General features: G+C 46.5%; 1 protein-coding gene and 1 long non-coding RNA gene across 2 annotated transcripts in view; one reads left to right on the top strand and one right to left on the bottom strand.

The window, feature by feature from the left end:
• Window positions 1-22,495, top strand: part of HSD11B1 (hydroxysteroid 11-beta dehydrogenase 1) — a 96,106-nt gene extending 73,611 nt beyond the window's left edge. The window contains exons 4-6 of the mRNA XM_073615761.1: window positions 989-1,174; window positions 10,741-10,884; window positions 19,527-22,495. Coding sequence (XP_073471862.1) covers window positions 989-1,174; window positions 10,741-10,884; window positions 19,527-19,750 — 554 coding nt within the window. The 3' untranslated portion in view covers window positions 19,751-22,495. The remainder of the gene's footprint in view (window positions 1-988; window positions 1,175-10,740; window positions 10,885-19,526) is intronic.
• Window positions 1-23,461, bottom strand: part of LOC141128463 (uncharacterized) — a 35,118-nt gene that overhangs the window by 6,297 nt on the left and 5,360 nt on the right. The window lies entirely within an intron of this gene.

Raw genomic sequence — 23,461 nt, 5'->3', positions numbered from 1 at the left:
AATATTTTTTAATAATAATAATTTGATTTGTTGATATTGATTCTTTTTAGGGTTGCACTGATACCAATACCGTGTTTACAAGTACTTGTATTCTTGAAAATGTTCTGATACCTTTGCGGTGTGATTTGAGCCCATATAAAATGTATGGGCTCAAAGCGCATTGCAAAGAATGGCATGCAATTTGAACAGGAATGTGGTGCAATTCTTGTCCGAATCACATGCGGTTTCCTGCACCGCTCCTGTGTGAACTGAAATCACTATGACAAGCCTGGGTTCACACAGGAGCAGTAGAAGAAACAGCATGCAATTCGGACGGGAATCGCACTGCATTCCTGTTCAAATTGCATGCCATTCTTTGCAGTGTGATTTAGCCTGGATTCACACTATTGCGAACACAGACATTGCATATGATTTGCACCGCATTGCTGTGTAGATCACATGCGATGTCTGTGCGATGCCAATTCAGCCATACAGTTTGTATGGCTGAACTCGAATCGCGTTCACACGAAAATGCTGCAGGAACCTTTTTTTTCCTGCACTGGAATTGGATCGCATGAGTGTTCACACCCATGCAATCTGATTCCTGCCTGAATTCACAGTTCGCACTGCGATCTGCGAACCAATCTGGGGGTGTCATTAACTTTGTATTGACACCGGCAGCAGTTCGCAGAGTGTGAACTGTTTGTGAGGGGGATGCGGGAACAGGCACTGGAATCGCTCTGGTTACTGCATCGCAATAGTGGGAACCCAGGCTTAAGCACATTCATTTTGTATTAGCTCAAAATGCACCACTCGGTATCAGTGAGTACTTGACCGAAAGTATCGGTAATTGTACTCGCCGATAAAATATCAGTATCGGTGCAACCCTAATTTTTTCCTACTGATTAATGTTGATTTTGATTGTTGACAGATCCACTTTATTAACAGTATCAATTACTTCAAGTCGTATTTTCAATAGCATTGCACTGACTTTTTTCTTTATGAATAGGTGGCCTGGACATGCTCATTTTGAACCACATTGGTTACACATACTTTGGTTTCTTCGATGGAGATGTGGACCATATAAGGAAACTACTGGAAATTAACTTTTTAAGTTATGCGACTATGACGGTGGAGGCTCTTCCTATGCTTAAAGCAAGTGGTGGCAATATTGTGGTGGTCTCCTCCCTTGCTGGTACTTGCAAATTTATAAAATATGAGTTCAGTGCTTAATGAACATAAACATGTTTGGTCTGTTTTAGGAAATTGTAATAGCCAGGATGAGGCTATCGGTTCCAGAATATACATGCAGATTTCTAGAGTTTGGGAAGGGGAAAAAAAGAGGACAAACGATATGAGATCAAGTGTTGTAGACAAATGTTAAATATTAAAGCGGAGTTCCACCCAAAAGTGGAACATCCGCTTTAAGGCCTCCTCCCGCCTCCTGTTTGTAAAACTGAGCTTTTGGGGAGGAGGGGGGGGCAGGTACCCGAATTTGACAGGTACCTGTTCCCACTTCTTTTCCAGTTGTCTAGGCAATCAGAAGCAGAATCTCTTCCTCCCGAAGTCTTCTGGGACATATGACAGGTCCTAGAAGAATTTGGGCCAGTCAAAGAGCGCAGCGCCGCTCGCACATCCGCAGTGGGCACCCGGCTGTGAAGCCGCAAGCTGTCACAGCGGGTTGCCTATAGTAGAGATGCCGGCACCGCCGAGGGAGGACATGGGGAGAACACGGCTACGGTGAGTGCACAGCTGGATCAGGGGACAGGGTGGCTGTTTGTTAAAAACCAGCATCTACAGTTTTTGTACCTGCTGACTTTTAATAATCAAACAAATGACTGGAACGCCGCTTTAAAGGTCATTAGAGTGAAACAACGACAACAAAAATATGGAAGCTGGCAATAATCTTTTGTTTTTAAAGTGTGATTATTCCAGGGCTGTTCTGCTAGTTCTGACCTGTAATAAGCATGTGACCTGTGAAGTTAGAACTTGAGTGCACACTTGTTTCTGGTAAATTTTTCTTTTTGTCCAAAATGTACTTTGTCATACTTCATCATACCCTGATGCACCAGTATGTATTATCACAAATAAAGTACACCTCTACTTAGGAAAGTTAGAATGAGGAAAAAATAAATGGACTCAAGGCTAGGGCTGCCACCTGTCCAGGATTCACCCAGACAGTCTAGGTTTTGAATCATGTGTCCGGGTTTCAGTCCACCTAAAACCCTGAGACATTATTCAGAACAGGCTGTGGCTTCCCAAGTATCTGATATAGTCATACACAAATCTGATGCCGCTGCGGGTGGCTGCATGGGGGCAGGTTTTGGCATCACTGAAGGGTGGGGAGATGATGTCAGCAAGAGCAATTTGGTCACATCCACTGGCGCGCTCTGTGCGCTACATTACTACTCTCCTTGGGGCACCCAAATGTGTCCCAGGTATTTTATAATCCTATAGTGTTTACTGCAAAAAAAAAAAAAAAAAATTGCCCTGTGCCACAAAAGTGTTTTGCCGTGTACACACAGGCAGACTTTTCGACCGGACTGGTCCGACGGTCTCTCCGACGGACTTTCGATGGACTTCCGAATGAACGGACTTGCCTACACATGACCACACCAAAGTCCGATAGATTCGTACGTGATGACATACAACCGGACTAAAATAAGGAAGTTGATAGCCAGTAGCCAATAGCTGCCCTAGCGTGGGTATCGTGGGTTTTCGTCCGTCGCACTAACATACAGACAATCGGATTTTTCGACCGGAAAGTGAGGCCCGGAACGGAAAGGACTGCAAGGAGGGATAGTGTAGGGCCTGGCATGACAGTGTGTCTAAGGGAGACACATATGGGGTTAATGTGGAAAGGAGTAATGGGAGTGGCAAGAAAGGGGAAGGTAAGAAAGAAGTTTTTGCCAAAGGGGAGTGGTTATATTTATAGAGGGGGTGGTGCAAAGGGTCAGTGTGAAGATGAACTTACAGGAGGAGGCAGTTTTTCTCACTGCTCCTCCACGATGGCAGAGATTGAAGCAATACCAGAGTGGCTGCAGAGACAGGCGCGGAGCTCATGGAGGACGAGGCAGACGGATCCCCGTCAGGTGAGGTGTCCCATCGTGCGCGGAGGTCGCGGCCTCCGGTGTGCTTTTCACCAGGGCCTGCATCTAGACCCATTCGCCTCCCCAGAAGCCCGACAGAGGAGCGATCGCTTCCCCCGGCAAAACAGCATCAGCCACAGCTTTCAGCAGGCCCTGGGTGGTCCACACGCCGACTGCCTAATCCGGTGGGTGGGGCCACGGGCCAGCATGGCGCCGGTTCCCCGCACGGACATCGTGGGTCAGGAAGCAGGGCGGCATCCCCATCCGCACACAGCGATCAGAGGGGGGAGATGATGAGGGAAGGAGAGCCGAGCAGAGACACGGAGGTGGTGGAGCGGGAGATCGGGAAGTCGGTGAGGGGGCGGAGCCTACCGGGACGGCGCTCGGTGGGACAAGATGGCGGAGGAAGAACAACACATGACAGACAGGGCATCGCCAGGTCAGGTCAGTGACGCCGGTCTGGAGAAGGAGGAATTTCGGGGGTGAAGCGGGCCCCACAACTGCCAAGCACCACGGCCATAGGGATCTCCCGGGGGGCTTGCTATGCCACCCATCCTGGAACAGGACGAGAGGTCAGAAGGGAAAGCATCAGGGGAGGAGGAACCACTAGTACAGCGATGGAGAGCAACGTGGCGGCTGTTGGGGGAGCTCCTCGTCAGCCCGGTAAGTCAATGGTTAATTTGTCTTTGTCTGATGCATTGCAGGATGTGTTAGGGGTGGTAGCTGCGGGTACGGTTAGGCCAGCAGTTCCTTTGATACAGTCAGGGGGGGACACGCTGGGCCAGCAGGGGGCAGGGCACAGGCCTGCCAGTGCGGGGTCCGGTACGCAGCTGACGGATTTATTGGAGGGCCTGCGGGCGTTGTTAGGTAGATTTGAGGCAGTGGCTGGAGGAACTGGGGGATCTGGGGTGGAGATGCCCCCGGCAGCTCCGATACCCGTGCAGTCAGGGGTAGGAGTGGTCACCGAGAAGGCAGGGGAAAAAGGGGATACGGAGAAGGCGGAGAGGACCAATATGGTCAGGACTGCGGATTCGGCGAAGTGAGAGGTATACCTCTACTTCGAGGGCCCGCTGGGAGCTCATCTAAAAAAGGAAGTCTGGGATAAGATTTACAAGGGCGAGTATGTGGAGATTTTTCGCTACTGCCACTGGAAAAAATTAACTTGGACAGGGTGAAACCTGATGATTCCAAGAAGGAGAACGAGGAAAGAAGGAGGTACAGGCTTATACCGTGTATGCTGGCAGTGCAATGAGGGCTCCTGTAAATTTGGAGCAGCATACAAGTTCAAGCACGAGTGCTCTGGGTAAGGGGGAGCCCATACATTGTCCAGGTGTTTTAAGAGAGGGAAGCGTGCCGGTGACTCTGCTCAAAAGAGGGACGACGCCGGTGAGGGTGGAAAGAATGCTTCCTTTTCTAAGTAAGTATCCGGACAGGGAAGCGGCAAAGTTATTGGCTTCGGGGTTTCAGGACGGTTTTAAGATCCCGTTCCGCCAAAGGCAAGGAATCTGACATCTGCTTTACAGCATCCGGGGGTGGTGGAGGACAAATTGGGAAGAGAAGTGGCCATGGGGCACATGGGGGGGGCCGTTTTCCAACAAACCCTGGCAGGATTTGGTGGTGTCACCATTGGGGGTGGTGCCCAAGAAGGACCGAACAAGTTTCGCTTGATACACCACTTATCTTTTCCAAAAGGGGGTTCGGTCAATGATGTTATTGACCCGGAAGCGTGCACAGTGTCCTACACTTCTTTTGATTTCATGTGCCATGTTCAAGGCTTTCAGCTCGTTTTTGGAGTGGGTGATTAGGGAGGTTTCCGGCTTAGGTTCAGTCATACATTATTTGGATGACTTTTTGGGTATAGGCCCCCCTGCTTCCTCTGTGTGTGCGATTCTACTTTCCACGTTGCAGCACATCGCAGGCAGGTTTGGTATACCATTGGCCGCAGAAAGAACGGAAGGCCCAACGGCTGAACTTAGCTTTTGGGGATAGTAATAGACTCAATGGCGATGGAGTGCCGCTTGCCCAGAGGTAAGTTGGAGGACTTGCAGAAGGAAATTCGGGAAATCCATGGACTGCAGAAAGTTCAGTTGAGGACTCTGCAGTCGTTGCTGGGTAAGTTGAATTTTGCCTGCAGGATCATCCCCATGGGGCAGGTTTTTGCCGACGGCTGTCAGCAGCCACCGCGGGGGTAAAGGCCCCGACTCACTTTATTCGCCTGACGGGGGAACACAGGGAGGATTTAAAGGTGTGGTATGAGTTTTTAGTCTCATACAATGGCAGGGCGGTGTGGATGTCTGGCCCGGTGAGTAATTTCGATGTAGAGCTGGTTACAGATGCTGCAGGCTCCACGGGCTATGGTGCATTTTTTCCAAGGGCAGTGGAGCGTGGAACCCTGGCCGCAGTCTTGGTAGAGGGCGGGGTTCCTTTTAGTGCGACTGGAACTTTTCCAGTGGTGCTGGCTTTGGAACTGTGGGGGGAGGCATGCCAGAATCTAAAGTTGAGAATAAATTGTGACAACATGGGAGTAGTGCAGGTGGTCAATCGCATGTCTGCGTCACCACAACCAGTTATATGGCTTTTGCGGAAACTGGTGTTGAGGTGTTTGAGATTAATGCGGTGCACATCCTGGGCATCGACAAGTCGCTAGCTGACTCCTTGTCTCGATTTCAGTGGGACAAGTTCAGGGAGCTGGCTCCGGGTGCACAAAAGGAAGGAGTTCCTTGCCCGGACTGGATTTGGGAGCTGCCCTTGGAGTCACCGCGGGATGGATTCGGCAGTCTAAGTCAGTCCACTTGGTCAGCCTACGCGAAGGTATGGAAAGAATGGTCAGGGTTGGTACAGGAGGCAGGGGCTGGGAAAATGGGGTCTGATGGGCGGTTACTGGTATTGTATTTTGTAGCTAGGAACATTGAAAAATGTTTTTTCGGTCTCTTCCATCGATAAAAAAATGGCTTATCGTTTCTTTTCAAATTAATGGGAGGGGAGGACTGGAAAAAAGATTTTGGGTGAAGCAGGCCATAAAGGGTTATCGAAAACAGCATATGTGGAAGGATGTGAGACGGCCTGTCACTTTTGCGAACCTGGGGTCCGTATGTGCGATGTTGGGTTCAATATGTAAATCACGGTATGAAGCGTTGCTGTTTACAGTGGTGTTCTCGCTAGCATTTTTGGGGTTTTTTCAGATAGGGGAGTTGGTCAGCCCATCAAAGTGTTTGGCAGTGGGCCTGTTGAGAGCAAGATGTGCAGGTGGAGGTGGATAGAGTGTGTTTGCGGCTGCGCAGGTCAAAAACTGATCACCAGGGTAAGGGTGTGGATGTGTCGCTGTTCGCATTACCTGGGTCTAGGGTGTGCCCTGTTGAGGCAGTGCGTGAATTTCCGAAGATTTCCGGTGTATTCCTGAACGGTGGATGGAATACTGGAATGGTTGCACTGTGGGAAGGGGTTGTCTCCGAGCGGTCACAGCTGGAGGCCTATCAGTTTGGAAAAGGTCCCACAGTGCATTGGTGTGGTATGTGGTTATACGTGGTTAAAAGGTGGGTCACCGTCAGAGACCATCAGACTGGGGTTAACAGGTTATGTTATTGTTTATTATATTTATATATATATATATATATATATATAAAATATATATATATAGTGGTTTGGAGTTATTTAGTTGGTTTGTTTTAATAAAATAGGCTGTTATGGCCATTTTACTCCATAAAATATAAGTGTGGTCTCATTATTTGAGGTGGGTAAGGTATGGGTTGGAGTATAAGTGGGTAACAGCGATAAGAATGAAGGGGACATTTAGACTACACTGGTCAAGATTTGAAACATGTTCCAAATCTAAAGTCCGTCAGATTTTCGACCGAAAAAGTCCACTGCAGGTCCGATAGAGCCCACACACGGTCGGATTGTCCGCCGGATTCGGTCCATCAGACCAGTCCGGTTGAAAAGTCCGCTCGTGTGTACGCGGCATTTGAGTTTGGTTTGAACAAAAGGTGGCAACCCTACTCAAGGCACAAATAAACAAATTAAATTAACGAATAAGGCAAACTACTCCATTACTATGTAAAGAACATAGAAACTGAAGGATACTTTGCTCTGTGTTCCTGGTCCCTTTGCCTTTGGCAAAAACAACACAAGGTTTATGGCAAGAAGGCTTGATCCAAGTACAACAGACAAATGCAGCTAAATAAAGGAAAAATACATGCAAAACTAGAATGAACTAGAAGACACTGGCAATTCTCAGGAGCTCAGAGACAAGATTTTAGAATGCAGATGATGTCATAAAGTAGACCAGCTACCTAAACTGCCCATAACTGCCACAGCTAAAAGAACAAGCAACTTAAGAAAAAAGTGACATGTCTCAAGCAGTTTTAGTAACCCCCCCCTTCTCCCCTACTCCTATAAAACTCCTGTAAAATATATTTACCTTCAGCAGGGACCGGCTGAATGTGCCCATCGATCGACTTGGGTACAAACAGCATGTTGGATTTTAAGGATGCGATTATTGCTAGCTGCTATAGCTATAGCAGGGAGAACACAATTGCTCCACAGGAGAGATTCGCCCATCAACACAGACTGTGTTGATGGAAGAATTGTACGATTTTTTTTTTTCCTGCAACCTGTAGCTGCAGGAAAGAGTATTGCACCATCTATGACCTGCCTTAGACTACAGCTTCCAGTCCTCTTTGCCTAGGCGTTGGTGATGTTACTGAAGTCGTAGATGCTTTTAAATCTCAGCCAGTTCAGCAGGAACTGGGCGAGATTCGAACCATATACAGTATGGGCAAGCTGAATGCATAGCTGCCAACTGTCCCGAATTTCCCGGGACATTCCCGGGACTTGGACTTCATTCCCGGATTTGTGGCGTCCCGGAAAATGTCCCGAAAAATTCGGTTCCGGTTTTTGAAACCGCCGCCGCCGCCGCTAGAGGTCGGCGGCCGGCGGAGACATTGTCTCCGCCGGCCGCCATTTTGTTGGAGTTCAGGAAGACGGCTGGGGGGGGGGCTAGATGAAGCTTCTGCGTCGCCGCCCACCCCCTGCCCCGCTCCGCCTCGGCCCGCCCCGCCTCGGCCCGCCCCGCTCCGCCTCGGCCTGCCTCGGCCCGCCCCGCCTCGGCCCGCTCCGCTCCGCCTCGCCCCGCCTCGGCCCGCCCCGCTCCGCCTCGCCCCGCCTACCCCCCGCCCCGCTGCCAGTCTGTTATGGAAAGGGGCGGGGGTTCTAGGTGGGGGGTGAGCGCGCGCACCGCTGTGGGACACGATGTGAGTGGGGGGGGGCACAGGGGACACCTGATGTGAGTGGGGGGGGGCACTGGGGACACCTGATGTGAGTGGGGGGGGGCATTGGGGACACCTGATGTGAGTGGGGGGGGCACTGGGGACACCTGATGTGAGGGGGGGGGCACTGGGGACACCTGATGTGAGGGGGGGGCACTGGGGACACCTGATGTGAGGGGGGGACACCTGATGTGAGGGGGGGGCACTGGGGACACCTGATGTGAGTGGGGGACACCTGATGTGAGTGGGGGGGGGCACTGGGGACACCTGATGTGAGTGGGGGGGGGGCACTGGGGACACCTGATGTGAGTGGGGGGGGCACTGGGGACACCTGATGTGAGTGGGGGACACCTGATGTGAGTGGGGGACACCTGATGTGAGTGGGGGGGGCACTGGGGACACCTGATGTGAGGGGGGGACACCTGATGTGAGTGGGGGGGGCACTGGGGACACCTGATGTGAGGGGGGGGGCACTGGGGACACCTGATGTGAGTGGGGGGGGCACTGGGGACACCTGATGTGCGGGGGGGGGCACTGGGGACACCTGATGTGAGTGGGGGGGGGGCACTGGGGACACCTGATGTGAGTGGCGGGGGGCACTGGGGACACCTGATGTGAGGGGGGGGGCACTGGGGACACCTGATGTGAGTGGGGGGGGGGCACTGGGGACACCTGATGTGAGGGGGGGCACTGGGGACACCTGATGTGAGTGGGGGGGGCACTGGGGACACCTGATGTGAGTGGGGGGGCACTGGGGACACCTGATGTGAGGGGGGGGGCACTGGGGACACCTGATGTGAGGCGGGGGCACTGGGGACACCTGATGTGAGGGGGAGCTCCGCCGGGGACTCCTGATGTGAGGGGGGGCTCCGCCGGGGACTCCTGATGTGAGGGGGGGCTCCGCCGGGGACTCCTGATGTGAGGGGGGGCTCCGCCGGGGACTCCTGATGTGAGGGGGGGCTCCGCCGGGGACTCCTGGTGTGAGGGGGGCTCCGCTGGGGACTTCTGATGTGAGGGGGGCTCCGCCGGGGACTCCTGGTGTGAGGGGGGGCTCCGCCGGGGACTCCTGATGTGAGGGGGGCTCCGCTGGGGACTCTTGATGTGAGGGGGGCTCCGCTGGGGACTTCTGATGTGAGGGGGGCTCCGCCGGGGACTCCTGGTGTGAGGGGGGCTCCGCTGGGGGCACCTGATGCAAGGACGGACTCTGCTCGGACATCTGATGCAAGGACGGACTCTGCTCGGACATCTGACGCAAGGACGGACGGCTGGTGGCAGGCGACGTGGCAGGTGACACGCTCAGGGATCCCACTGATTCTGCATTATGGTGAGTTGAATGATTTCATTTTATATTACAATGTAATAATAGAAATAATGCGCTTCAATCATCCTGACACCATAACAACCATGGTGCCGGGATGATTGAAGCATTAACACCAGGTGTTTGGAGTATCTTTATCTGCTGATTGTTAAACTTTCTAGAATACACATATTTTTATTGTGTAGGATCTGGGGCTGCTGTCCCGTCATTTCCCTCTCTCTCCCCCTCTCTCCCCCCCTCTCCATCCCTCATTCATTTCAGACTCTAACCACACCCTCTAGAGCCACGCCCATTTAAGCCACGCCCACAATTTCGCGTAAACCACGCCCATTTTTCGGCGCGGCGCGCTTCGCGCGCCGCACTTGTCTGTTTTTGATAGGCCACGCCTGCTGGTGAATGCCCCGCCCCCTAATTATTGGACAGCTCCGCCTACAGCCACAAAAGTGTCCCACATTTTTTTTTTACAATGTTGGCAACTATGTGAATGTACCCCAGTTGATCCATCGCACAACCAGCATTTTCAATATTTAGCATGCGTTTATTTCCAGTGGATACAGCCACTAGCAATAAACATTGAAAGGAACAATAAAAGTGGGACTTTGAATGAATTGTGCTCTCCCGGCAGGGGACTGATAATGTTGATGGGGGAATTAAGAGATTTTTTTCCTGCAACCCGCAGTTGCAGGGAAAAAAAATTGCATCTTTACAGATCCTGGAAAAGCTGAGACAGGAATCCAGCACAAAATATTCAGTTCAGTTCTTGCCTCTCTATGAGTGAAGCCAGGATCCAATGCCATACCAAGGCTTTGCTACTGTTTGGAACACTAGTTAGATTTGTTTTACTTTTCCGCTGAGCTTCTGGACTGTATTTTTTTTTCCTCCATACAACTATATGGAAGCTCAACTGAAAAATCAAGAATGATCCATTACTATGCTTGGTCTGCACTGACATCCTGGGCAGTTGTAATGACCCAGAGAGAATCTGAACCCTGACTTCACTTCACCCAGTGCAGTGGAATCTGTTTTGGATGCACAGGTTCATAAAGAGAATCCTCACTACCATTAACCGCTTCATGTTTTTTCCCTGCAGGTAAAGTTGGATTACCTCTCACTGTGCCTTATTCTAGCACCAAGTTTGCCCTTGATGGTTTCTTCAGCTCACTGAGAATGGAGTTCTACCACCAGAAAGTTAACGTCTCCATTACATTGTGTGTTCTCAGCTATGTTGACACAGGTAAATCATAAGCAATATAATCTTGCATTTGCCAGTAAGATTTGTCCATGCTATTCATCTAGTTATGCCTTCTTTATAATACTTTCATATTATGTGCTGAATTTTTCTTAATGTTTTAAAATCATAAGTACATTTTTTCAAGAGGAGCCCTATTTAATAGTATTTGATAAATGTATTTACGCATATATAAAAAAGCTCCCAATTTACCACTTTACTGTATGCAGGAGCATATCTACCGCAAGGCAAACAAGGCGTTTGCCTTGGGAGGCATTTTTCAGGGGGGCAGAACTACCCCCAGGCAGAAGGGACATTGCAAGGACTGCAGAGAAGCAGCGGCGTCACTACAGGGGTGCGGACTGCACCCAGGTGACACCCGTAAGAGGAGACCCGTCCCCTCCTTCTCACCCCCTCCATCTCCCCCCCACCTCTTTCCCCCCTCCACCCCCCCCCCCCCCCCGACCTCCTTTTCCCCTATCTCGCTTCCCTTCTTCCATTTCACTCCTTTTACCTCTCCCCCATCTCCAGCACCAGCAGCGATAAGCCATTAGGTGTGGAAGAAATTCCAAAAGCAGAACATATGAGGTCCAGATTGAATTTTATTCAGGATATTGTATTATATTAAAACCCCTTCACGCCAAATGTACGCATATATGCGGCCTTGGCTTTCGGGGGTTATACCGGGATGATGCCCGCAGCTGCAGGCATCATCCTGGTACCGTTTTTTAGAGCGGGCGATCGGCTTTCCAGGGATAACAACCGATGCGGCTAAAAGCTGCCAATGGCGCCGGATTAAAAAAAATATACAGCATTCATAATTTCCATATCCATCGATCTGAATACTTTGAAATGCAAAGGAGGGATCGGGGGTCTTTTAGACCCCAATCCCTCCATAAAGAGTACCTGTCACCACCTATTACTGTCACAAGGGATGTTTACATTCCTTGTGACAGCAATAAAAGTGATCAAATTTTATTTTTTTAAAACACAATTTAATAATATAAAAATCAATAAAATAAATAAGAATTTTTTTTTTTTAAGCTCCCCCGTTCCCGCGAGCTCGTGCAGCAAAGAAAACGCATACGGAAGTCGCGCCCGCATATGTAAACGGTGTTCAAATCACAAATGTGAGATATCGCTGCGATCATTAGAGCGAGAGCAATAATTCTAGCACTAGACCTTCTCTGTAACTCTAACCTGGTAACCGTAAAAAAAATTTTAAGCACTGCATATGGAGATTTTTAGGTACCATAGTTTGTTGCCATTCCACGAGTGTGTGCAATTATGAAGTGTGACATGTTTGGTATCTATTTACTTGGCATAACATCATCTTTCACATTGTAGAAAAAAATTGGGCTAACTTTACTGTTTCGATTTTTTAAAATTCATGAAAGTGTCTCTTTTCCCAAAACGTTGCGTTTAAAACACCGCTGAACAAATACCGTGTGACATAAAATATTGCAACAATCTCCATTTTATTCTCTAGATTCTCTGCTGAAATAGATATATAATGTTTGGGGGTTCTAAGTAATTTTCTAGCAAAAAATACGGATTTTAACTTGTAAACACCAAATGTCAGAAATGGGCTTAGGCATGAAAGGGATAAGCTGGGTTGTTGGCTGCATTGACAGGGCCATTGTGCAGCTGAGAAGTAGATGTGACATACAGTATTATAAAGATGATTGACAGGTAACAGTGATAGGGCAATGTACTGCTGAGCAGTGTCTGAGTTAATGTGCAAAGTGGTCAGTGTAGTGTACCCTTACATTTGCTGTCAGTATTGATGTGTCTCCTTACATTTGTGGTAATAGTTTCCTATGCTTCAGTTATGAGTGGACACAGTGAGCAAGTGTGTTCACTGTGTTCATTTAAAAAAGGAAGGGGCCAGTAAATTACATATTTACTAGCCCCTTTCCCCGCTTTCCATCCTGAAACATGCCCCACAGCAGCTGGGGGGGGGGGAGGGAAGCCAGCAGCACTGTGGGGCGGGGGGCACCAAGGCAGTAGGGGGAATCGGCACTACACATGATTAGGGTGTGCCCAGGCACACCTGGAACAACCTCTGGGAACGCCTATGGTGGAGAAGCACCCTCTATATTAGTGATTTTTAGTGACCTTGGTTGTCAATGCGGTAATGGCTGATTGCATCGGTGGGCAGAGACATAACTAGAAAAATATTCCCTTGTGTTGGTGTTCAGCTTGATAGTGTCCTCACACATTGGTGGTCAGTGGTGAAATGCCCCATACACAGATGGTCAATGTAATGTCCCCTTTTTGGTAGACAGCGATAAAGACCCCTTAAATTTGTTGTTGTTGTATTTCCCCTTTCCAGTGGTAGTCAGTAGTGTAGTGTTCTCTTACATTAGTGTTCATTGTAGCTAAATAGTAAAAACGGTGCCCCCAGCACAATTTCATCAAAAATAAATAAAACTTCTGTTTTAACTGTCCAGGTTAAAAACGGAGATTTTAGTTACATGTTGAGGGATCATCATCAGCATTCAGACTTTATAAAGAATGCAACAATAAATGTAAGGGTGCAATAAGGATGGCTAAGAAAGAACATGAAAGACACATAGCGGAGGAGAGCAAAAAAAATCCCAAGAAATTCTTTAAGTATGTAAACAGTAAAAAAGGGAGGACAGACCATATTGGCCCATTAAGAATGGGGAAGGACATCTGGTTACAAAGGATGGGGAGATGGCGAAGGTATTGAATTTATTCTTCTTCTCAGTCTTCATGAGGGATTCGGGGGGCTTCAGTAACCAAAACTGCAGTGTTTATCCTCGTGACACATCACAGTAAGCACCCTCATGGCTAACAGAGGACAGAATTAGAATTAGACTTGGGAAACTTAACATTAATAAATCACCGGGATCGGATAGCTTGCACCTGAGGGTACTTAGGGAACTCAGTCAAGTAATTGCCAGATCATTGTTCCTAATTTTTACTGACAGTCTACTGACTATAATGGTACCAGCAGATTGGAGAAAAGCCAATTTAGCACCAATATTTTTAAAAAGGGCCCCAAATACATCCCTGGGAATTACAGACCAGTTAGCCTAACATCAATAGTATGCAAGCTCTTGGAGGGGATGACAAGGCACTATATACAAGATTTTAGTAATGAAAACAGTATCATTAGCAGTAATCAGCCTGGATTCATGAAGAATCGTTCTTGCAAAACCAATCTATTAACCTTCTATGAGGAGGTGAGTTTCCATCTAGATAAAGGAAGGCCCGTAGACATGGTGTATCTGGATTTTGCAAAAGCATTTGACACAGTTCCCCATAAACGTTTACTGTACAAAATAAGGTCTGTTGGCATGGACCATAGGGTGAGTACATGGATTGAAAACTGGCTACAAGGGCGAGTTCAGAGGGTGGTGATAAATGGGGAGTACTCAGAATGGTCAGGGGTGGGTAGTGGGGTTCCCCAGGGTTCTGTGCTGGGACCAATCCTATTTAATTTGTTCATAAACGACCTGGAGGATGGGATAAACAGTTCAATCTCTGTATTTGCGGACAATACTAAGCTAAGCAGGGCAATAACTTCTCTGCAGGATGTGGAAACCTTGCAAGATTATCTGATCAAATTAATGGGGTGGGCAACTACATGGCAAATGAGGTTCAATGTAGAAAAATGTAAAATAATGCATTTGGGTGGCAAAAATATGAATGCAATCTATACACTAGGGGAGAACCTCTGGGGGAATCTAGGATGGAAAAGGACCTGGTGGTCCTAGTAGATGATAGGCTCAGCAATGGCATGTAATGCCAAGCTGCTGCTAATAAAGCAAACAGAATATTAGCATGCATTTTAAAAGGGATTAACTCCAGGGATAAAGCGATAATTCTCCCACTCTACAAGACTCTGGTCCGGCCGCACCTGGAGTATGCTGTCCAGTTCTGGGCACCAGTCCTCAGGAAGGATGTACTGGAAATGGAGCGAGTACAAAGAAGGGAAACAAAGCTAATAAAGGGTCTGGAGGATATTAGTTATGAGGAAAGGTTGCAAGCACTGAACTTATTCTCTCTGGAGAAGAGACGCTTGAGAGGGGATATGATTTCAATTTACAAATACCGTACTGGTGACCCCACAATAGGGATAAAACTTTTTCACGAAAGGGAGATTAATAAGACACGTGGCCACTCATAAAAATTAGAAGAAAAGAGGTTTAACCTTAAACTACATAGAGGGTTCTTTACTGTAAGAGCGGCAAGGATGTGGAATTCCCTTTCACAGGCGGTGGTTTCAGCGGGTGGCATCGATAGTTTTAAAAAACTATTAGATAAGCACCTGAACGACCACAACATACAGGGATATACAAGGAAATACTGACATATAATCACACACATAGGTTGGACTTGATGGACTTGTGTCTTTTTTCAACCTCACCTATTATGTAACTATGTAACTATGTAGCCCACTGGGCTGAGCAAAAAAAAAAGTAGTAGTGTGTATGAGGCTATAAAGTACAACAACACCCTAGAAGCTCAGATAACACATTTGCAAGGAATGTAAAGACTTTCAATTTGTGTCTGCACAAAATAAAAAAAAACTACAATGACATTTGAAATTAGCATAAAGGGAAATGTTAAACCCTAAGTGAAGCAAAAAGTAAAAACAGAAAAATCAGTGCAAGGGACATAATTTACAGCCAGTAGGATGTGCCCCTTGTGCTGATTACTCTTTTAATAGTAATCGTCTTTTGTCCTTCTTCCCCAACCTGTGCTGCTGTAATCTTCCAGTGGGGCAGGGGTCAATACAACTAAGGGGCTGTCACAGACTCTCATCAAGACAGCCCAACTATACCCGCCTTTTCCTCCCAGTTGCTCCATTTATAGAAGTCATACTACAGTTTCCATGATCAAAATGTAATCTAAGAATGGAGAGGAGGGACCTTTCAATCAGCCACCCATCCTTCATCCTCAGTTTCTGTTTCAATGGAAGAAGCTGGGGGAGTGTTTGGGTATAGTCTGGCTCACTTGATGAGAGCCTGTGACAACCCTTTGGTTGTATTAACCCCCTCCACACTGAATTACGGTGGAGGGGTGGAGAGGGGGGCAGGATGGTGGAGAATTAATAATATAAGAAGAGGATCAGCGCAAGGGACACATCCTACATCCTATGTCCCATGTGCTGATTTTTCTGTTTTTGCTTTTGGCTGCACTTAAACTTGAAAATAAGTAGAGTAATATACAAAACAGTGCAAATGGGGGTCAGCAGTACACTTTTAAGCTACCCAGCAAGAAAAAAAAATGTATATTTTTAAATCTTCAGGTTAAAAACAGCAGTAGTAGCTAAATAGATTATTGGAGTCAGAGGTTATTTGTCTGATGAGGGTAGGCTCCATGTCCCATTCCAATGGCTCTGGCTTTGCTGAGAAATGTCAGTGCTGGAACTGTCTAGTTGGAGATCACTCCCCCAGCAATATTGGCATGACAGCTGGGCAATCTTTTCTTTACCCATTGTTAATGAATCCAAGCAGAATGAATACTGACTGCCACTGCAAATACGACTTTTGAAGACAAATTTCACAGATAACATGACAGGAAACAACAAAGACCATACATGAACCTCTATGAACAAGTATTGTTGGATGAGATAGCAAAAGGAATTTGCCAGCTCTGCTTTAGGTTTAAAGATCTGTCCAAGTTCTACAAAGGATATAGATTCTACCTTTTTTCCCCCATGAGTAGATTTCTTCCTAGACTTCATAGGAATCTTGTAGTACATCAGAAATGGCCCACATGACCGCTGAGGAGCATAAGCTTAAAGCCACAACCACCTCAACCAGTAGCCTTGCCCAAAAAATTGACACTTATGCCCCGTACACACTAGTGGAATTTCCGTTGGAAAAATCTCGGATGATTTTTCCAACGGAATTCCGCTCAAGCTTGGCTTGCATACACGCGGTCACACAAAAGTTCTCTGAACTATCGACCGTCAAGAACGCGGTGACGTACAACACCATGACGAGCAGAGAAAATGAAGTTCAATGCTTCTGAGCATGTGTCGAATTGTTTCAGAGCATGCGTGTTTCTTTGCGCGTCGGAATTGCATACAGACGAACGGAATTTCCGTCAAGAACTTTTTCCGTCGGAAAAATAGAGAACCAGCTCTCAATCTTTTGCTGGAGGAAATTCAGACAGAAAAAGCTATATGGAGCATACACACGGTCGGAATATCTGACCTAAAGCTCCCATCACACTTTTTTTGACAGAAATTCCGACCGTGTGTAAGCAGCATAAGGTTATTTTGGAAAGGGAAGGGCGACAGCTTTATTTAACATTTCCAACATAAGCAATTTCCAACATAAACACATGTCACAGTTATGCTGTGAGCACGCTTGAACATTAACTTGACCTAGTCTAAAAGACCTGTCGTCGACCTGGTTGAACTTCCACTCAAGGGCATAGGCCATTAAAGGAATATTTGATAAAACTGCAGAGAAAGCTGTGTCAACCGAACTCAAACAAATAGGGGTGAGCAGGCAGGCAACTCTTCTAAATCTGCAATTCCTCAGGTGAGTGAAGGTTTTAGCCCAGAGTAGACCTTTGATAGATTTCAGGTCCTGCCCCATCATCCCATGCCTAAATAGCCAATTATCTTATAGCCACTTATCATCCTGTTGCATTCTTCACTGCAAATCTACCTAATCTACCTCTATTCATTTTTTTTATTGAAGCATTTGCTTCCTAAATTTTACCCTTTGCAAGGTGAAGCTGCACTTAGAGGATGTGCTGGCATATACGGTGTCTCAGGCAAAATGGCCATCAGAGTGAAAACCGCACAAATGCTTTAGTGGTTTCTATTATTGCTTTAAGATCCTAATCCTAAATGTAAAATGGGTTACCCAGAGTTTCGAAGTATGTTGCAACTTAGAATTTATATATACTGTGTGTGTGTGTATATATATATATATATATATATATATATATATATATATATATACACACAGTATCTCACAAAGTACACCCCCAGTACACCCCTTACATTTTTGTAAATATTTTATTCTATCTTTTCATGTGACAACATAGAAGAAATGACACTTTGCTACAATGTAAAGTAGTGAGTGTACAGCTTGTATAACAGTGAAAATTTGCTGTCCCCTCAAAATAACTCAACACACAGCCATTAATGTCTAAACCGCTGGCAACAAATATGAGTACACCCCCAAGTGAAAATGTGCAAATTGGGCCCAAATAGCCATTTTCCCTCCCCGATGTCATGCGACTCATTAGTGTTACAATGTCTCAGGTGTGAATGGGGAGCAGGTGTGTTAAATTTGGTGTTATCGCTCTCACTCTCTCATACTGGTCACTGGGAGTCCAACATGGCACCTCACTGCAGAGAACTCTCTGAGGATCTGAAAAAAAGAAATGTTGCTCTACATAAAGATGGCCTAGGTTATAAGAAGATTGCCAAGACCTTGAAACTGAGCTGCAGCACAGTGGCCAAGACCACACAGCGGTTTAACAGGACAGGTTCCACTCAGAACAGGCCTCGTCATGGTCGACCAAAGGAGTTGAGTGCACGTGCTCAGCATCATATCCAGAGGTTGTCTTTGGGAAAGAGATGTGTGAGTGCTGCCAGCATAGCTGTAAAGGTTGAAGGGGTGTGGGGTCAGCCTGTGAGTGCCCAGACCATATGCCGCACACTGCATCAAATTGGTCTGCATGGCTGTCGTCCCAGAAGGAAGCCTCTTCTAAAGATGATGCACAAGAAAACAGTTTGCTGAAGACAAGCAGACTAAGGACATGGATTACTGGAACCATGTCCTGTGGTCTAATGAGACCAAGATAAACTTATTTGGTTCAGAAGGTGTCAAGCATGTGTGGCGGCAACCAGGTGAGGAGTACAAAGACAAGTTTATCTTGCCTACAGTCAAGCATGGTGGTGGGAGTATCATGGTCTGGGGCTGCAGGAGTGCTACCGGCACTGGGGAGCTACAGTTCATTGAGGGAACCATGAATGCCAACATGTACTGTGACATACTGAAGTAGAGTATGATCCCCTCCTTTCAGAGACTGGGTCACAGGGCAGTATTCCAACATGATAACAACCCCAAACACACCTCCAAGACAACCAATGCCTAAAGAAGCTAAAGGTAAAGGTGATGGATTGGCCAAGCATGTCTCCAGACCTAAACCCTATTGAGCATCTGTGGGGCATCCTCAAATGGAAGGTGGAGGAGCGCAAGGTCTCTAACATCCACCAGCCCTGTGATGTCGTCATTTAGGAGTGGAAGAGGACTCCAGTGGCAACCTGTGAAGCTCTGGTGAACTCCATGCCCAAAAGGGTTAAGGCAATGCTGGAAAATAATGGTGACCACACAAAATATTGACACTTTGGGACAAATTTGGACATTTTCACTTAGGCGTGTACTCTCTTTTGTTGCCAGCGGTTTAGACATTAATGGCTGTGTGTTGGGTTATTTTGAGGGGACAGCAAATTTACACTGTTATACAAGCTGTACACTCACTACTTGACATTGTAGCAAAGTGTAATTTCTTCCATGTTGTCACATAAAAAGATATAATAAAAGATTTACAAAAATGTGAGGGGTGTACTCACTTTTGTGAGATACTGTGTGTGTGTGTTTATTTATTTATTGTAATCTTTTTCTAATTCATTATTGCAGATACTGCTTTAAATACTGTTTCACATGTGATTCAGCAGCCTGCTGCTCCAAAGGAGGAATGTGCTTATGAAATTATTAAAGGTGGAGCCCTGCGCCAAAGGGAAGTATATTACCAATATGGAGCCACCAAGATCCCACTGCTTTTAAGAGACTGGGCCCCTGAATTTTTAGAATATCTAGTACTTAGAAACTACAATGTGGATGCACTCAGCAAGAAAGAATGAAAAGCAAAGGAAGAAAAATACGCTTTTGCAAAATATGAAGTATTTAAAAATGAAATCGAGTCTAAAGACTTTTTTTGAAGAAGAGAAAAATTAGTCATCTGTATCTTTTTATTATAATAACAGACATTACAAATGCAGTAAAACGTGAATGATTGTCAACTACTGATAATTAACAAAATTCCTTATTTTAATTCTACAGACAGATGTTTGATTTGACAACCTCCTACCCAATGTGCAGAATAAAAAAACAAAAACTACCCCATTCTACTTTGTACATTCACAACAGATTTAAACACCCTTTTTTCAAGATACATGAGGTGTTGCTGAGAGAAAAAAGGCGTATTTCATTAAACATTGTCATTTTCAGCAATAAGAAGCAGTGCTGGAAAAACGGGTAATATGTCTGAAAATATCAGCTATTATGGCAAAGGCTGACATCTGACATTTTACATCCTACATTTTCTACAATAAAAAATGAAAAATGACAGGCTGTTAATAGCATTAATACATTTGTTGTCATTTTCTTTTTTCCAGTTTTAATGATTCACAAACAGAAGAATATGTTTAGCGGTCTCATGCCCACTGAATGTTTATCAGCTGCTCCTAGGAGCATCTGGCTTTTTTTTTTCTGCCTCTAAGAGCCCTTGCACACTGGGGCGGTTTGCAGGCGCTATTGCGCTAATAATAGCGCCTGCAAACCGAGCCCTTGCACACTGGGGCGGTTTGCAGGCGCTATTGCGCTAATAATAGCGCCTGCAAACCGCCCCGAAAGTGCCGCTACTTTCATTCCAGTGTGCAAGCCCCGAGGGCTTGCACACTGGAGCGATGCGCTGGCAGGACGGTAAAAAAAGTCCTGCTAGCAGCATCTTCGGAGCGGTGAAGGAGCGGTGTGTATACCGCTCCTTTACCGCTCCTGCCCATTGAAATCAATGGGACGGCGCGGCTATACCGCCGGCAAAGCGCCTCTGCAGAGGCGCTTTGCGGTGATATTTAACCCTTTCTCGGCCGCTAGCGGGGGGTAAAACCGCCCCGCTAGCGGCTGCATACCGACGGTAAAACGCCGCTAATAATAGCGGCGTTTTACCGCCGACGCCGCCCCCCGCCCCAGTGTGCAAGGGCTCTAACTGCCCCTGCATGTTCGCCTATGTATCCATGCACACATAGGCGTTTAGAGAAGTTTAGAAGCAGGGGCGTTTAGAGGCAGAAAAAAAAAACACTGCCAGTGTGCCCAGGAGCAGCAAAGTTTTAAATGTACATTGAAGAGCCGGCACCACTGGAATATCAGTCTTCAAGTGTTATTTGACAATAACATTTGAAGACTGAATTTCCAGTGGTGCCGGCTCTTCAATGTACATTTGTGGTCTGTTTTTGGACGTAGTAGGGACATCCTGAGCCAGAGCACCTGGACGAGGTGTGCCACCACCCATCCCAGCATTTGGCTTTTTCTGCCCAGAGCGGTGTGGTTTTGTGTAGTAGCAAAGTTTTGGCAGAAAAAATGCTTGAGTGTAGCAGTCTATCACTGGGCGCATTAAATGCTTGAGCATCAACCACTGGAAGGTTTTACTCCTTTCATGACCAGGGTATTTTTTGCTATTTAGCACTGCTCTACATTCCTGCCAGACCAATCTGTTAGCTGCCATCTAGGTAGGGGAAGCCAGGGTATGTGGTGTATCTGAATTTGCAAAAGCATTCAATACAGTTCCCCATAAACGCTTACTACAAGCTGAGGTCTGCAGGCATGGACCATAAGGGCTGTTCTTGGATAGAAAACTGGTTACATGGGCGTGTCCGAAGGGTAGTGATAAATAACTTGTACGCAGACTGGTCTGGAGTGGTAAGTGGGGTACCCCAGTTTAATGTATTCATAAATGATATAGAGGATGGGATAAATAGCTATATATCAGTTTTTTGCAGACGACACAAAAATAAGCAGGGCAATAATTATACATCAGGATATAGAAATTTTGCAGAAAGACCTGAATAAAATAATAGGGAGGGCAACTACATGACAAATGAGGTTTAAGTACATATACTGCGGCAGGTTGGCTCTATTTTGTGCAAAACGACCGACGAAATGTCAGTTCGTGCAATAAACAGCGGAAACACATGTGCGCCGCCGGGGGCGCGTGTGCGCTGATTGGCCAGAGGGCTAGTGATCACTCCACAGAGAGGCAGAATGGGGATCTGCCTATGTAAACCAGGCAGATCCCTGTTCTGACAGGGAAAAACACAGTAATATGTGTTCCTGCTAAGCAGGAACACAGATCTCTGTGTTCATCCAGTGAGTCCATCCCCCGCACAGTTAGCAAGCACCTCCTAGGGACACACTTAACCCTTTGATTGCCCCTGGTGTTAACCCCTTCCCTGCCATTGTCATTAGTACAGTAACAGTGCATATTTTTAGCACTGTTCACTGTAATAATGTCACTGGTTCTCAAAAAAGTGTCAAAGGTGTCAGTTAGGTGTCCGATTTGTTTGCCGCAATGTCGCAGTCCCGCTAAAAATCGCTGGATCGCCACCATTGATAGTAACATTTTTTTTTTATAAAACTGCCATAAAAATATTGCAAAGTTTGTAGACGCGATAACTTTTGCGTAAACCAATCAATATACGCTTATTGTGATTTGTTTTACCAAAAATATTTAGCAGAATACATGTTGGTCTAATTGTTGAAGAAATTCGATGTTTTACATTTTTTTCATTGGATATGTATTATAGCAGAAAGTAAAAAAATCCTTTTCAAAATTGTTGGTCTTTTTGTTGTTTATAGTGCAAAACATAAAAAACACAGAGGTGATCAAATACTACCAAAAGAAAGCTCTATTTGTGGGGAAAAAAGGACATACATTTTATTTGGTGTGTCGCACGACCATGCAATTTTCATATAAAATAATGCAGTGCCGTATCCAAAAAATGGTCTGGTTATTACGGGGGTAAGACCTTCAGGGGCAGAAGTGGTTAATGTGGAGAAATATAAGGTAATGCTTGGGAACTAAAAACAAAAATGCAAACTATTCACTAGGGGGAGAACCTCTGGGGGAATCAAGGATTAACCACTTGCCGACCGCTGCACGCCGATGTACTTCCAAACTTTGATGGCGGATATCGTTGTTATGGCAGCAGCTAGCTGCCATAACCCCGGTATCCCTGTTTTCGTGCGGCGGTCGGCTTTAAGATAAAAGTGGTTTCGCCACAAGATCACTTTTATCAGTGGCGGAAGAGGGTCCCCTCCTCCCACCGCGATCCGGTGCCCTCCGCCACTTACCAGAGCCGTCGTTAGCGGCGGAGGCGAACGCGTCTGTCTACCTTCTGTGCCTGGAGATGAGTGAGGCTAAGATGGCGCCCACTCGTATCCATGACACTGCTGGGCGGAAGCGATGTCAAAATGTCACTTCTGCCCATATGTCTTAAAGGCACATTTTTTTCAATGTCATTTTTTTAAATGACCTTTTTTTTTTTTTTTTTTTATTGCATTTTAGTGTAAATATGAGATCTGAGGTCTTTTTGACCCCAGATCTCATATAAGAGGTCCTGTCATGCTTTTTTCTATTACAAGGGATGTTTACATTCCTTGTAATAGGAATAAAAGTGACACAATTTTTTTTTAAAACTGTGTAAAAATAAATAAAATCATGTAAAATAAATAATAAAAATATTTTTTTTTTAAAACCCCCCCGTCCCGACGAGCTCGCATGCAGAAGCGAACGCATA

This window comes from Aquarana catesbeiana, linkage group LG02 (genome assembly GCF_042186555.1).
Source record: "Aquarana catesbeiana isolate 2022-GZ linkage group LG02, ASM4218655v1, whole genome shotgun sequence".
Classification (NCBI taxonomy): domain Eukaryota; kingdom Metazoa; phylum Chordata; class Amphibia; order Anura; family Ranidae; genus Aquarana; species Aquarana catesbeiana.
Note: the sequence above shows the minus strand (reverse complement) of the source record. Positions and strands in the feature narration are given on the sequence as shown.